The sequence below is a fragment of the Sturnus vulgaris genome, chromosome 14, assembly GCF_052056855.1.
Source record: "Sturnus vulgaris isolate bStuVul1 chromosome 14, bStuVul1.hap1, whole genome shotgun sequence".
Lineage (NCBI taxonomy): Eukaryota > Metazoa > Chordata > Aves > Passeriformes > Sturnidae > Sturnus > Sturnus vulgaris.
This window is the reverse complement of record NC_142256.1, coordinates 3,151,197-3,167,851: the sequence shown is the minus strand read 5'-3', so window position 1 is coordinate 3,167,851 and position 16,655 is coordinate 3,151,197. Positions and strand designations below refer to the sequence as shown.

Below are 16,655 nucleotides of genomic sequence, written 5' to 3'. Positions count from 1 at the left end.
TCACAGAGCAGCATCGGGGCACTTCTGATCCACAAACTTAACAACCCAGATGTCTCTCCCTGCTGATTTCCCTGGCCCAAGCTGCCAAGGAGAGCAGACTACAGGCAGCAGCCCCAGAGGAAGGAACCGGCCTCCTTTCAGGGAGATATAGCTTGGCTTGAAACAGAAGCCAACAATATTCCTGGGCCTAATCAAAGACTTTTTTCACTACTTTTTACAGTCATTTTCTTTGTACTTCTGGCACCATCTTTGTTAGGAAGATTTATTGTCTGCTTTTTAAAATTTATCAGTTTGCAACAGCCACCAGATGAAGGGATCTCTTAAATCACTCTGTATGGGGAGAGTGTGAACATGTGTCTTACGGTGAGAGCTTTAAACTCTCCCATTCTAGAAAACCTCTTAGAAACATCAACAATGAGAGGAACATTTTTGAGACGGTTATACTCAAGACATGCTGTTTACAAGGTGCTGGATATTTTGAAGTTACTGAATTAAAATTATTCAAATTGGCTGTGCCCATTAAAGACTAAAAAGGAGATTTTTTAATTATATGAGAAATTAAGACAGTAACAGATTTATTTGTTGATTGATAATACCTGACAAAATAAAGGTTTCAGACAAGAAGAATGTTAAACGTTGCTATTGTAGTTACCACTCTAAGTTCTTTTTAAAAGGTGTATTTATTTAACTATTTAAGTTACAAATCCAAGCAACTATTGCATCATCTTACAGGACTGGGATCGCTGTTGAATATCAGTGCAGGATAATAGGATAGATAAAAGTTCTCTGAAAGAGAAAGCACCAGAACCAGCAGCAAGGTGGGGTTGGTCAGCCCTTCATTTGAATGTAAATGTAATTATGAGGCAGGCAGTTGGGCTGACGTCAGACAAGATCTTGGTAAACCATTACCACCAGCACCTGGTAACACAGTTGATAATAAAAGAGGATGAAGTAGAAGATTCCAAGCAGAGTGGCATTATTAGAGAAAACCAAATATTTTTGAGCAGTAAAAGAAGACACTGAGGAACAAGATGTTGTGACGCCGTGTTTACATCTGGGACAGCCATGTACGTGAGCTCGCTCTTGGAGAAGGAGCCCAGCATGTACCCAGGATCTGCCAGGGCCAACAGCAACAACCTGCCCGTGCAAAACTTCGTGTCTGCTCCAGCCTACTCCGACTACATGGGATACCACCCTGTGCCAGCCCTGGACACCCACGGGCAGCCAGCCCCAGCCTGGGGCTCCCACTACGGCCCCCAGCGCGACGACTGGAGCGCCTACGGCCCAGGCCCTTCCAGCGCCGTGCCCGCTGCCCACATCAATGGCTCGTCCCCTGGCCAGGGCTCCTACAGCTCTGCTGATTACAGCTCCCTGCACCCCGCTGCTGCTGCAGGGTTACCTCCTGTAGATACAATTCATGCCCAGCAAATCTCTCCCAACAGCCAAAGGCACAGCTCTTATGAGTGGATGAGGAAAACGGTGCAAACCAACACTGCTGGTGAGTGCAAATTCAACTCTCAACCTCAGAAAGCATCTTCTGCTATCACAGAGCTTAGAAATAATTAACTTTACCTAAAGCACAGAGGTTGGTGGGTCATTTATGACATTTATTTAACCTACTGATGTTGAATGCAGTTTTAACTAAATTTGTGGTAGTTTCACTTTCTCCCATAAAGGCTTTATGTGGTTGCTGTAGTGGAATGGCTGATGTGGTGGGACATGGTTTGAGCTCAGCTCCAGGAATCCCTGTTGGAACATTCTGTAAAGCATTTTGTGTGATAAAAACATGATAATCATGAAAGTGTTATGGAGCAATGCAGAAACATTTAACAGATACAGACGGAAACAGTTATTTTGTGCTGCAGGGAAAATATCAATATAGAATCAGGTTGATCTCTTTAAACCTTACAGACTCCTCCATAATTATAAAGAAAACTATGTGCTCTGATCTAACTGCAGTGATTATGCAATTTTCTGCAATTTTCCTGCTATTTTTCTGCCCAGATTTATTAGGTGAGCACAAATATTCCTAGAGAAGCAATCTGACTCAAACAATCAGCATAGACTATTTTGTTTGCAGATCACATAATTCCTTGGTTAAGCTTTCTTTTCATTTAATTTCACATCAGTTTTACTTCCCTACATGCCAGAATTTTTCAGCTTCCACAATTACACAATTAAAAATCTCTTTCCTGCAAGTGTCACTCACTGATGTGCCTGTTCTTGTCACAAGCTGCCTGCCAGATGAACCTTTCCATGTATTTTCCCAAGGTGGAAACTGGGTGTAGCAAGGTTTGCTAAATCTGTTGTTAAGGTTAAAAGTAGTAAGAGTGTGTTAGGGAGCATCAAAGAAATGCTCCAAAGAAAGCAGAGCAAGTACTATTGGAGCAATCTTAGAAGACACAAAAAATCTGCATTGGTGCTTCAGATAGAATCCTCCTTCAAATGATTATTATTCAGAAGCAAAATTAGCCTGGTAATTGTTTCTAAATTATAAAGCAGGCACACATTGTTTAGCCTCTGTTACTAAATATAAAATGCCTGGTGAACATTAGGATATCACAATGCTCTCCTGCCACTTGGAGCCTCTACAAAGGCCTTCAAAGCCAGGCAGATTGAGTCTGCTTTCCCCCCCTTCTGTATACTCATGTAAATCCCAGTAACTTCATTAACATCATTGGAGATTGCCAGGTGTAGAAGTGATGCAAGACTTGAGTGTAGATCAAATTCAGCTGAGAGTACTGAATGTAAATGAGGCAGCTCTGGCTGTGTCATGTTGGCACTGAATTTTCAATGTGTGGCGTTCTTGAAGAATTACATTGTTAAAGTTTAACACACTTGAAAATCTAAATTCTTGCTTTACACTTATGGAACAGTCTTGGAAGACCCTGAAAGGTTTCTCATGTGCTTGTTCAAATTTATAAAATATATTTGCAATTCAGAGACACAGTTTTGGGCCTAAATTCATCTCTAGACTGCAAAGGGCTTACACAGGATTTACACACATTCTGAAATACTTTATGAACTATTGGAGACAGGTGGAACAGATCCCATCAATAGCTGCATGTCCTGAGGCTGTGCATTCCTAGAACCCAGTCCTTTGAAGTGGTAAAAACACTCGAGGACTTCACAGAAGTGAGCTCAAGGCATCAACCCACCTTAAAAAAAGAGATCGTGAGAGTAAAGCATAAAGGTGGTAATTGTGCAAAACAAGAAAAGTACCAAAGAGATTTGGCTTTTCATTGGTGTTTTTTTTAAATGGAAAATTTTAATCCTGACATAGAAAAAAAATGTGATAAACAGAAGAAAATTCAAATAAATTACAAGGCTAAAATTATGCACATAACTGTACCATCTTATCAATATTTTCTCTAGAAGAAAACTGACTTGATGCCATTATAACCCCTCTTTGAAACACACTTGCTGTTTTTCCTTATTGCCATAATATTATTTGGGTTTATCAAAGTAGCTACTGGTTCCTCTCCTGCAGTGTTATCACTGGTTAATAAAGTTCATTGCCTTAAAATCCCAGAATTACAGCCCTAAACTCTATAAATACATTTCTATGCCTAAACATTTGTATATCCTTAACTCCACCAGTGTGTGCACACATGAATGGACATGAGCAGAATTGAGTAAGAGAAACCACAACACACCTAATTAGATGAGGGAGCCTCCTAAAATATTGTCCTAAAGACAGTGGGAACTATTTTGGGTGAAGGGATGTCAGTGGGAATTGTTTCCTCTCTGTTTAGACTCTATTAAATACACTACATTCTGATGCAATATTCTTATTTAGTGTTTGATACCAAAAAAAAAATTCAACTGCAGGTAAAGTAAAATGAAACTTTACCTGATCAAGTCAATCTTCAGGATGAAACAACCTCACAAAGACAGAAGTACTCTGTCCTTTCAACAGATAAGACATTATCTGAATGATTTGAAATGATACATCCTCTGACAAAAAGACTGTAGCTGTGTATTCAGAACCAACCCTTGTTGTACTTCAAACACACAGACATTGCACATATACGAGGCAGTAAGAAATTTTTAAAAAGTCAAACATGGAAAGTGGGCTTGGTAAAGAGACTTTCCCAGTCAGGACCTCCAAGTGAGGAAAAGAACATCTAAAGAATTCCTGACAGTCTGATCCTGGTTTTACTGAAAATCTATGATAAAACCTGCCATCGACTTCATTTATGCTGGAGCAGAAATTCCAATTATTTTCTAAACCCCGTGTAATCAACAGGGTAAGATGTGTATTTTCTGAGAGCAAGAGAACTTTCAAAGTGTAAAACTTATTGAAAGGGTTTCTAAAGGGCCTAGAAAAAGGTTTTAAAACTTCATATGAAACTTCATCTGGGAGCGATCCTTCTCAGAAAGGGAAGGGACTTTAACAAGACCAAACAAAAGATTATTTTCATATGTTACAAGCTAAGCCACAAGATTTTTTTTAATACTCAACACATTTCATGTCTTTGTTTAAACGAGCAGTGATGTACAAGTAATTCTTATTACAGAAGAGCAGAAACATGGCCAGAAAGCAAAACAGAAAAGCAGGAAAAAAGGCCAGGCCCCTGCTTTAATGCTAATTTATTTTGCTTTGTAAATTAGTTGTGACATCTATTTTCCACTGGCCTACATTGTCTGAGGTTTTGAGGCCTATCTGTCATATTGAGGCAACAGACCCTTTTAACACTTCACTTTGCTTTGATATGCACTCTTGTCTCTTCCTTCTCCCTCCTTTCTTCAGGAGTTATATTGCCGGAAAGGGTGATGATTTTCACAGCAAATAAAGAGGCCTTCTCCCAGCTTTATTGTCTTCAGAAGAAATACTCTGTGAATTTTATGACCAAGGGGAATGGGGAAAACTACTCCTTTTTCTCCACCCCCTCAAATCATGGTTATATTTGCTGATTATAGTGAGGCCGGAATAACCTTGTTGAATTTTAACTTGTTTTCAAAGATTCCCTCTAAGCCCTCAGTTTACAAGGAACCTGAATATCTATACTATTGTTAGCATTAGAACTATCACTGAGGGCAAATATTTCAAAGCCAACGATTTGTACTATGAAAAAAAAGTAAACTTAGTTGGATGATTTAGTCCTGCAAATTTAGGCAGGAAAATCTTCTATGCTGGACGTTGAAGTGGCATAGGATTGGGAAAATATCCCTAATTATGTGTATTTCAGCTGTGTCTACCTTCAGATAAAAATATCCCAGTCTGTCCTCGGTGTCGGTCCAAAATTAAAGAGAACTGAGGAAAAAATATTCCTTCATCTATTTCTGTCCCTTTTTCCTCTGCTAAGATGAAAGCGTCTGACATTTGTTTAGGGCTTGTAAATTCCAAACCAATTGGCTTGTGTTTCTGAATGTGAAAGGGGTTCTTGATAAGATCTCCTTGTCGCTCCTTTGTGTGGCGTGTGCTTCATCTTAACACCTCAATGGATTTTAGGGAACCACTTTAAAGGAGTCTTTGTCCTACAGTTTGTCCCAGAAAACTCACATCAAAAAAAACTGGGAAGATCAGAAGAAAAAAGGAAAACTATCTAGTTGGCTGTTGAAAGTGCAAGGAGAACAAATAAGCTGAAAACGGATCTCTCTGGATTATTGTTATATGAAGAACTGCTTTAAAATTATATTAAATGAGAGATACATTCTAAACATTTAGTAATGCTTCTCTTAACAGCTTTTTGCCAATATATCAAAGAGTATTTCTTTTATACATTAGAGAGAGGATGATCCTGAAATCCTTTTACAAGATTTTATTGCCTCATCTTACAAATTGTCAAGTACCTCCAACTCTAAAGGGAAGCCCAGCACAGAGTACCCTCAGGAATATCCTACAGGTACTCAGCACCTTGCAAGACTGGACCCCTCTGAAAAAGTAAATGAAATTATTATTGAACTTCTCGGTTTATCCTATGGCACGAAAGAAAGGAAAAGCATTTCTAGTAGGACATATCTTTGTGCTAGACAATCTCCAGAAACTCTGATAAAGAATTAGGCCACGGTACAACTGCACAAATTGTGACTGAAGCTCAGTCTTGAAATCCTGGGTGTTTATGCTCTCATAGACACAGAAGTCACTTCACTGAGCACTGAAATGAAACCCCTTTGAGATTAATATAGCCAGCACCAATTATGTACTGCTTTTAATTATTTAAGATGCTTCAGGGTGTTTATCACTTAAGAACTTCACATTTAACTGTATGTTTACAGAGAGGGGGGAATAAAGAGGGAAAGACAGTTATGGTAACCAATACTCTGTTACTTCACCCTGCACCTCTGTTCCTCCTCTGTACCACAGCAAACCATCCCATACAAGTATTCTGTAGTTTAATTAATGTCTGTGAATTGCTTGAGATGTTTGCAAGCTGCTATGGAAAATCCAACTCAATATATGAATCATCTTTCTTTCCTAACCAGGTAAAACAAGAACAAAAGAAAAGTACCGGGTTGTTTACACAGATCACCAGAGGCTGGAATTAGAGAAGGAATTTCACTGCAACAGATACATTACAATCAGGAGGAAGTCAGAACTCGCAGCAAACCTGGGACTCTCCGAGAGACAGGTACAGAGAGCACCCTCACTCAGGTGTGCCCACAGTGCCCTGGCACTGCCACTGCCAGGGGACACAGCAGCAGCCACCCCTGCCTCTCTGCATTTGACACACAGAACCCACTGCACAACCCCATGGTTATTAACAGGCTCATCTGACAGAACCCTCCAGTGATATGGAGGAATCAACTTCTACTTTAAATTGTAGGGATTCTTACATTCTAGCTTGCTAGCCAGCTGGAATTTAAACACTTTAGCTTAACAGGATCTTACTTATGGTCCCAGTAGTTACAACATTCATAATTTTATTTCTTCTTGAAATCACACCAAATAATGGCCAGCAGAAAATCTAAAGCATTTGATATATTTCAGCTGGAAGACAAGAAAGTCAAAACTCAATCCAAAGAGATACCTATGGGTTTTTTTGGTTATAAATATATTGTCACCATTTCCACAGGCCACATTCTTCATCTGTCAGAATTCAGAATATTCAGGGGAGTTTTACAGCCTTGGATTCTCAAGCCAGGATCTCTTTTTGCCACACATATGTGTAGCCAAGACTACCCATCCAGGCAATGTTTAAGTGCATACTTGGATCCTTGCTCCTTTGGAGAACAGCTCTGCCTTCACTCATATCTAGTACAAATTTAATCTGTCCTGGATAAAGCCAGGCTCCTGAGCAGGACACAGCTACGTTAGCTGTGTTCATACAGACACTAGAGGAATTCAGGATGAGAATTCCCTAAAACCCCTGTGTTGGAGAGCATCTTTCCAAGCACAGCTCTGTGCAGTGTGTGGATATAATAACTGCTGGATCCAAGCCTCCAGAATTGCAATGGTTTTGCTACAGCTGGAGGAGAAGGGCAGATTTGATGATACTGAATTAGTCATCTCATTTAAAAACCAGATTATCACCCCGAGGTAAATATAAACCAGAGATCTTTCTTTTTAGAATTTTACAAGCTTTTGTTCTTTCTAAATATACACATTCAGGTCTCTTAAAATGTTCCTCTTTTCAGTGGCCTCCTCTCATTCTGCACTCAGTCTGTGGAAGGGCATGGACCAGAGAGGGACCAATGGAGGCTGGAAGCATTGGAATGCAGAGACAGTCACTGGCATTTTAGGATCAAGCACTGGAATTTTATAAACATATTTTAGTGCAGTGATGTTCAGTCCAGACTCAAATAGTATAGAGAATGAACTGCACAGACTGGGAGTGCTCCCAGGCAGGAACAACAAAAACCAAGTTTATCATGGATGGACTAAAGGTTGTCACACAGGAGGATAGAGATGCACTGGAAAATTTTCAGAGAACTGAAGTTATGAGAGATTTGCAACCTCCACCTTAATGTTATGCAAGCTGGCTGATTTAGAACACAGCCATGCCTGGAGTCACCAGTGATCCTGCAGAAAATCAGCAGTTTCCTTTTACAGAGCTGCTGCTCCTAATGCCACCCCATTTTTAACTTGGTAAAGTTCCTTCAAGTATAATGTAGACAAAATACATAATTGATCTGCATTTCCACAGGACAAAGCTAAATCCTTCTTCATGCCAATACCAGCAAGGTAATAAAAACAAATATAAAACAGTGAGATTTTTAATACAAAGCAAGGATACAACTTTTATATTGTATTGTATTCAACACACTTTAAAGGCTGTAATAAATACTGTGAATTAAGAACACAGTTAGCAAGAAGGAAAACACAAAAGGAAAACAGAAGTTCCTCCTCATTCACACTTTCACATAAGGAAAGAGAATAGAGATACTTAAAGTAGATCTTAAACAAGTCTTTCATCTGCACAATAAGCCCGGGAAATTGACTGTCTTTAAGTAATGCTGATAGATCTATTTATACATATAACAGTAAATCTGTATCTGTAAAATACATATTTAGGTATACATTAAGTACACTTATTTATGTATATAAAAATACATGTTTATATATTACAGTTATAAAAGCAATCAAAACTTTTTAAATACATAAGAATATATGCACACACAAAAATCATTCACAACATAAATTAAGAAAAAGAACCCTCACTACTTGGCTTTGAATTAATGTGTAACATAGATAATAAAGATATCATCACAATAATCCATAATTGCATCTTCCTAAATTATGACACTGGCAAAGCTGAAATGATGAACTCTGTGGCATCTGAGTCTCAATGAGTTCATTGATTTCTGTGTTCCTAAATATAACACAGCATGTTCACTACACCAGGCCCAAGAATAAAAGAAATCAAGAAAGAATGAATCAATTTTCCATTGATTATTATGCCAAAAATGAATACAGAATAATGCAAAAACTTTTCACTGCACAAATTCAGTATTTTGGTTTGTGAAGGGTTTTTTGGTTTGGTTTTAGCTCTGGGGCTTTTTTCTTCATGGCTTTTTGTTTGTTTGCTTTGGGTTGGGGGTTTTTAAATAGTGTTTTTGAACTTACCTACCTTTCCATTGCTATAATTACTGTAAAAGTTGAGCAGCACTTTGAATTAATCAGGTATCATTTATAATGCCCCAGGTGAAAATCTGGTTCCAGAATCGCCGAGCAAAAGAAAGAAAAATGATCAAGAAGAAAATCTCACAGTTTGATGGCAGCGGGGGCTCAGCTCAGAGTGACTCTGGTTCACTCAGTCCAAATGAACTGTCAAATTCTCTGTTCCCACCACCACATGGAATAAATGGATTACAGCCTAATGACATTCATCAAGTCATAGTTTCAGAATGAACAGAAGGGGAAAAAAACAAAACAGGAAAAAAAGAAAAAGCAAGAATGGATTTTGCCACCACTGCCATCTCCCACCTTGGAAATTCAACTTTTCAAGGGACCATTTTCATTTATCTGCCTTCAGGGTGCTGATTTCTAAGCAGGAAATCTGAGCCTATAACCAAAATATTTTAATTACTGCAAAAATCTCAGGGACTTTGTGCTGCTAAGATTCATCTCTCGGTATCTTTGCTAGCAAGTAATTTACTTCAGACACTGACACAAAGAATGATGCAGCTGAAGATTCAATACAGGTAGTTCTAGTCTGATCATACATATACACAGAAAACTAAGAGAACTGATGATAAAATAGAGTCCTATTGCAGAAAATATAAAAATCCGGGTGTGTTTGGTTTGTTCCATTTATATAATTAGAGGAAACCGTAGATGTTAATAAATATTTACACTTAAATGGACTGAAAAGAATGCTACTTTTCAAAAACAGCAAAGCCATTTAAAACACTTTTAAATGCTCAAGGAACATAACAATGTTGCTATGCCAACATATTGCATTTAATTAAATAACACAGATCATCTCTGCCCTATGGAATTGTATTCAAGCAATAGTTACAGATTCAGAATATACCAAACCTGCCAAGATTTGTTCCACTGTAAGAAATGTAGCAATTTCTCACATGCATTAGGAAATGCCAGATTATTTGGAAGAGAAGTATTACCTGAATCTTCTAGGACTGCACATACTGTTGCTCAAAAATCCATACACAAGTGGAATGGAAACAGAACTGTTACTACAAGCAAACCACCAACAAGCAAATAAAGAATTTGCTTGACATCTTCAAACATTTGAAGTGAAACAGGAGCAGTCTCAGGCCACTGGTTTTATCCCTGACACTTATGTGGGGCTGAAGGCAACAACTCTCCCAAAGCAGCTGAGAGGGTATTTTGAAGCTGTCACCTGCAGCTGAGCAATCACAACAGAAATGTTCACTTCATGGGCACTCCTGAAAGTGCACAAATTAAGGACACCATCACAGTAGGGTTTGCTTTAATTACTGCTCCGTGCTGGCAAGTGAGAAGGTAGCAATGGTATCTGCAGGACAAGTGATGAGTCTGGAAAAAGCAGAAAGAAAACCCAAAGCACTAAAAAAATCCCCAAGCCCTTCAGTAGCACTGTTCTTTGGAATGTCTTAATAAGACCTTTTTGCTGGTATACAAGTGAACAGCTCTATTGGGAAAATTTAATATTCCTGAAAATGTCAAGGGTAGCAAAGGTAATAAAAAGGGAAAAAAGCAGAAGCGAAAAAGAAAATAGCATTATGAAAATCATGCATCACTTATTTCACCCACATCAAACTCTTGCTCTCAGAAACAGCAGAAAAAATTCTGCTTTTCTTTGTGTCAATGAGCCTTCATAATGCACCATGGACAGAACTCAAAGCTCTCATCATCTGCATCCGAAACACTAGAAAACAAACTTGAGGATTTGCCTCACTATTCCCCGTTTATTTTAAAATAACTCTGTTACAGTAACTCCATGACAGCAATTCTGTTGGAAGTTACAAGAATAACACTCATCAGAACTAAATTCTGAATGATATCATTGTAGACATAAATGTCTCAAACTAAACTAGGAAGAAATCCTGTAACACAGATTAAGACCTTACTCACTGTAAACATTTTGTGGGTGGTTCCCCAATATATTTTCTAGTCATCTCCTATCATATGGTACAAACAAATGGGTGTATTCTAATGCAAACAACTGTAAACAGAAAAGCTTGTGTATGTAAATAGTTATAAAACTCAGCCCAATGAGAAATCGAGACTACATCTGCATGGCTTTAACTCAGGAGCTCCTAAATCCACTCGCTGATGTTCCAGTGGGATCACAGGGACATTAAGGAGCCAGAGCACGTTGTGGAACATGCACACACAGAGCTGCTTCTGTTCACATTCACAGAAATGCACTTGTGACACACACATGCCTCTTTTTCTCTGCTCTTCAGTCACATAAATCCACATTTTTTCCGTGGGAGAGGAAGTTTCCCCAGTTCCACCAGTCCCTCTACCTGGGTTGTCCTTCTATACAAGAAGGATGTAGTATATAAAATAATCTCTCAGGAAACTCAGACTTTATATATGCAAGAAAAAAGGGAAGTGAACCTTTACCTCAAATCAGCAGAAGGGCCATTTCTATGGAAACCAGGAGAGGGCTTTGTGAGGCTTAGCAGTGGCACAGAAACGGAGAGAGAGAAAACTTGTCGTTTTCAGATTTTTTTTTCTCTGATCAGTTTTCACATCAACAAGGAGAAATGGCAAGTACAGCTATAACACACAGCACACCATTCATTGTGTATTAGAAATGCATTGCTTCAGATTTTCCCCCTCATTTCTGACAAAAGTGAAATGAAACACAGTTATTTACCAGGTTCACAACCAACACATTCAAATCGTCATCTTGCAGATTCTAACCAAGCTCCGGGCAGTCGGGAAACACCAGCCTGCCCTGACAAACTGCTCACAGGAGCCACTGAAGCCTGCACTCAGAACAACCACAGCTCATAAAGGAATCACTCTAAAGGAACCCATTTTAATGTTTTTAGAGTTGGAATGGGATACAAAGCACCTCCTCTGGCATGTTTAATATCAGTCTTGTCAATAAAAACTGTTTTTCTTTTTCATGATCTTTATCCCGAATTTTATCCATCAGATGTGTTTTAAATGTATCCCAAGCATATGTTAATAAATATTTAGGGGAGAGTCTCTTTCATCCACTAGATAATGATCTCTAAGCCTACAGACTGGAATCAGATTATCTTTTCTGACTACAGTTAAGTCAAATAAGAAGTTATTCCCCTTATCTGCTGCTGTGCAGAACTACCTCCAATATGCATCATAACATCCCTTTAACCTCAGTGCAGTGGCACAGCTGTTTCTCAAAATAATTTAAGGAGAAAAATATTAAACTCTTTTAGACTAATCAGGATATTTTTTAGTAAATTCTATCAGAAAGTAACTGCAATCAGAGTATCAGATCAAGAGGCTGCAAAGACAGAGAGGGGAAAAAGGCAAGCAGCTCAAAGAAAATCCTTTCCCTGCCTCTCACAGGCCTTAGACACTTTATCAGACTGCAGCTATGCCATGAGCCAGAAAACATCATCCCAAACCAAAACAGAAATTGAGCACTTTGTGCTGGCACATTTCAGAGATCCATGAAGGACTCCAGGCCAGGCTGACAGGAGCCCATCCATGGTCATGCTCTGCATGGGAACACGAGATCAGCATGTGCACTTGGATGGAGACATCACAGACAAAGCCTTTGCTTTCCACCATTCCTGGGCAGCTGTGTTTGACTCTTCAGCATTGCTTCTGTGAAGGAGAAACTTCAGCAGATGTGATCAGCCCCTGTATTTAAATTTATATTTACATGGATGAAACGCTCAAGGCTATAAATAACATTTTTCAGTATTTATCTTTCTTCCTTTGAAGATTTCTCCAGGGACTTTAGTTATACTCTCCCCTAGCACTGTTAAGCAGTTAAAATAATAATTGATCAAATGCCATCCTTTGCACCCAGTGGGTCTCTTCCCCAAGCTCTCCAAGTGTCCTGTTTTTCACTGTATGTAAATAGAAAACCATGACACAGTTTGAATTCAGCTGGTTGACTGGTGGTTCCAGTTTGCAAGGTACTGAGCCCCTTTAACACCATGCTGATACCAAAAGAAATCTCTGCATCACACAACTGTCTAATTCCAGCAGCCAGCAAATCCCTTCTGACATTCATCTGAATCACCTCGATTCTTATCAGAATCCTGGGAGGTGCCAAAGCTTTGGCAGAACTGCCCTCCTAGTCCCACTGTCCAGAAATACTTCAAGAAGGGTCTCTGGCACAAACTGCTCCTGCTCACACTCAGTGTAGCACCACAGTGAATTTGCTTTATTAATTAACTTCTAAATATTGATCAGTGGGAGAAAAGAAAGAAAACTACAGATGTACCCTTAGTTGGAGATAGGGAAAGTAACTCATTACAAGATATTTACAATATCAGTTTATGAAGACAGCATAATTTAAACCCCTAATTGGCTGTTTGCAATAGTCATCCTGGTCAAAAAAAACCCTGGATCAGAAACTTGACAACCTCTGGAAAATGAGATTATTTTTGAAAATTGATCTACATCATTTTCGGTATAGGCAGCACAGAGCTGCAGACCTCTGCACAAAGCAAAAACCCTTCTAGACATTGCAAAACATTTGTATCACAAAATCAGTTTTATTGAACCTCACACACGACTCTTGACTTGCCTTTCTTACCAAATGAACATATCCACATTTGCCTCATGAGCTCCACATTTCTACCTCTGAACAAAGCAATGGGAAATTGCAGTGAGATGCAAATCACCTTGGAAAAAGAGTTTGCATTGATCAAGAATCATGAAGGTTTGTCCACCAGACTTATAATACTTTCTCCAAACTCCAAGAGTATATTCCCATTATCCAACAACCTCTTCCTGTGTGAAATGAGGGAATTCTGGCAGCCCACCTGACATCACTTGTATATTCTTCCTCCTGAAGAATGCCTGTGTCGTGGTGATTTGTGTGGAACAAACAAAAAAAAAAAAAGACTTTGGAAGAAGACTCAGAATCTCCCAGGCCCACATTAACATTCCCTTTCCATGTTCTCCCAACAGTGCTTTTATTTAATACTGTGCTTTGGTTTAACTCCTGGCTTTTCTGCTCCTTGTGTTTCATGCTCTATATAAAAACACTTCTGATTCCAAGAAAGGAAGTGATTTATGTGGATAAACATTACCAGACCATCATGCTTCCACAAATCTTTCCATTTTTATGGCATAATAGTTTCATCAAATAAACAGATCCTAAAGAAGCACTGAAAATGAAGCTTCTGTTTCTTCCTGTGAAGCCATAAAGTTTGCTAAGTCATGCTGAAAAAATTCCCTCTAGTATTTACTTCTCAAACCCAATACTAAACAGACATTTTTAAAATACAGACATGGAACACAAAAGGTGTTTTTTCTAAAATAGTCTATTTTTATCCAGATGGTCATTGTTCCTATGGGAGAGAACACAAACACAAAAAGTCTACTGAAACTTCACCTGAACTTTGGCTTCAATCTATTATTTAAAAGCACAAAATGTTAAATGTGAAGCTGCTATAGCAAAGTACCTTTTCCAATTAAAAACACTTTTTTTTGGTTTTTAACACCTCAGACCCTCATTATAAAGAGGTCACACAGTAAATTATGCTTCATTTTACACTCAATTGCACCACCTGCTTTGGAGCTCATGCCTTAATGCCATCACATGTGTTCTTTTGGCACAACACCCATTTAAATGTCTGTAACATTGGCTTGTTTATGAAATCAAAACCCAGGTGGCATTAAATGGAGGTTTTTCAATTAAACACGAGTGCAGAATGTGTTCCTGTTTGCCCTAGCACCTGAGTGTCACCATTGTCATATTGAATGTCACAGCTGTACATCCTTGCAGACAAGTCCATGGGATTTATTGCACTTTCCAGCACACATTCTGCTTGTCCCTTGCTCTTTCATCCTTGTGAAACTTTCAAGACATTTTTATTGGAAATGCACTGAACACATGCAAGCCCTGGAAGTGTCCAAGGCAAGGTTGGGCAGGGCTTGGAACATCCTGGAATAATGGAAAGTGTCCCTGCTCATGGTTTAAGTCTCCTTTCAATCCAGACTATTCTATGGTTGTATGACCTTTTCCTTGGACAGTTCCCCAAAGCAGCCATGAGCCAAGAAAATCTCAACTGAATATTAAAACCAATAATGTAAATGCACAGCATCAGAGCTATCATTTCTTTTAGTGCTCTCTGTTACAACACTCACCTTTTTGGTTTTCAAACCAGTTAAAGCAAACACTCAGAATTTAACTGAGAGTAAAATAAAGACCAGTACCTTGTTAATACCCCTATACGGAACTTTATTTCAATTGTTTCAACACTTTCTTCCCATTGGCTATGAATCTATATAAAGATGAGTAGAAAAAATATCAGATCCTTAAGTATAGAATAATTTTCTCTTCTTTTTATCATGTTTCTAAACAGGATGTATTTTCAGATTTGGTCAATTACCTTCTCCACAAGTTACTGCAACATTCAACACTAAATAAGAAAAAAGTACTTTGACAAAAATAGGAGAACAAAATTTCATTCTATAACAATTTGCTTCTTAATTTTTTTCCCTAGCTTAGAGTGTGATTTACCTGCAGCTCCACATGAGATGAGTAATGTGCTGAAGCAACAGCACGCAGCACTCTTGATAAAGTGATAAAACTGTAGCTCGTAAAATGTTACTTTCAGAGACAACAAAAATTTTCACTGTCAAGTCATCTGCATTTTGCGGCAGTCTAGAAACTCCTGAAAAACAATAAAGGTGATTTATGAGGAAAGGATTTTCCCGGAAACAACAGACAGGGATGGAGACCCGTTTTTACCTCATTCAGGAGGAGGTGAGCTCATTCCTTAGAGCACCTGCGGCTCAGGAATTCAGATTTGGACACAAACCAGAGCCAACACTTTATAGGAGCTATGCTAATACTAAAAAGGACCAACACCCTCCTCATAATTTCGTTTCTCATTCTTCTATTGCAACTACAAACACCAATAGTTTTTGGATTATTTTCCATTTGCAGTAGGTAATTAAGCGCTTATTACGTCAATAATGGCTTATACCTGCGTGCTGTGGGGGAATTCCCCTGAAGTATTCTGAGAAAATTTTTTCCTTAGTTTTGCCTATTCCTATGTGGGTTTTCTTCCCTCTCACCACCCCATCACGCTGCACATAACTCACCTTCCAAACCCACCAACAAACCCTAAAACTCCGGGAAAACTCCACAACCCCCGCACTCCCTTATCTTCACCTCAGGTGCTCCTGGGAGCGACACAGCGGGCAAAAACCAAGAGGGGAAGGGCAGAAATCGCTACCCCGATATTTTTATTAAAACTGTCACAGAAACGCACCTGGAAAAGACTTTTTTTAAAAAAAAACAGAGGATCAGCAACTGCACCCACCTTCCCTCAGGAGCCGCTCGCACCGGTTCGTGACCCTCGCGCACCTGAGCGAGGCGTGAGGGGGAATTATAAATGCGGTTAACAGTGGTAAAGATATTCAGGTCCTTTGTACGCCGAAGGTTTAGGGGTGACTTTTTTTTTAAAGCAAATTAAAATCCAGGAGTTTTTTTCCCGGCTTCCCTGTAACCCTCAAATTAAAACTCTCCTCAGGAGCCGCTCGCGACGGCTCGTGACCCTCACGCACCTGAGCTATAAATGCGCTAACAGTGGTACAGATATCCAGATCCTTTGTACACCGAAGGTTTAGA

General features: G+C 39.1%; 1 protein-coding gene across 1 annotated transcript; it reads left to right on the top strand.

The window, feature by feature from the left end:
• The first annotated feature begins 1,065 nt into the window (after positions 1–1,065).
• On the top strand, positions 1,066–9,295 carry CDX4 (caudal type homeobox 4). The gene is made up of 3 exons (XM_014877093.2): positions 1,066–1,498; positions 6,430–6,575; positions 9,089–9,295. The coding sequence occupies exons 1-3, from the start codon at positions 1,066–1,068 to the stop codon at positions 9,293–9,295; spliced, it is 786 nt and encodes a 261-aa protein (XP_014732579.2).
• The last annotated feature ends 7,360 nt before the right edge of the window (positions 9,296–16,655 follow it).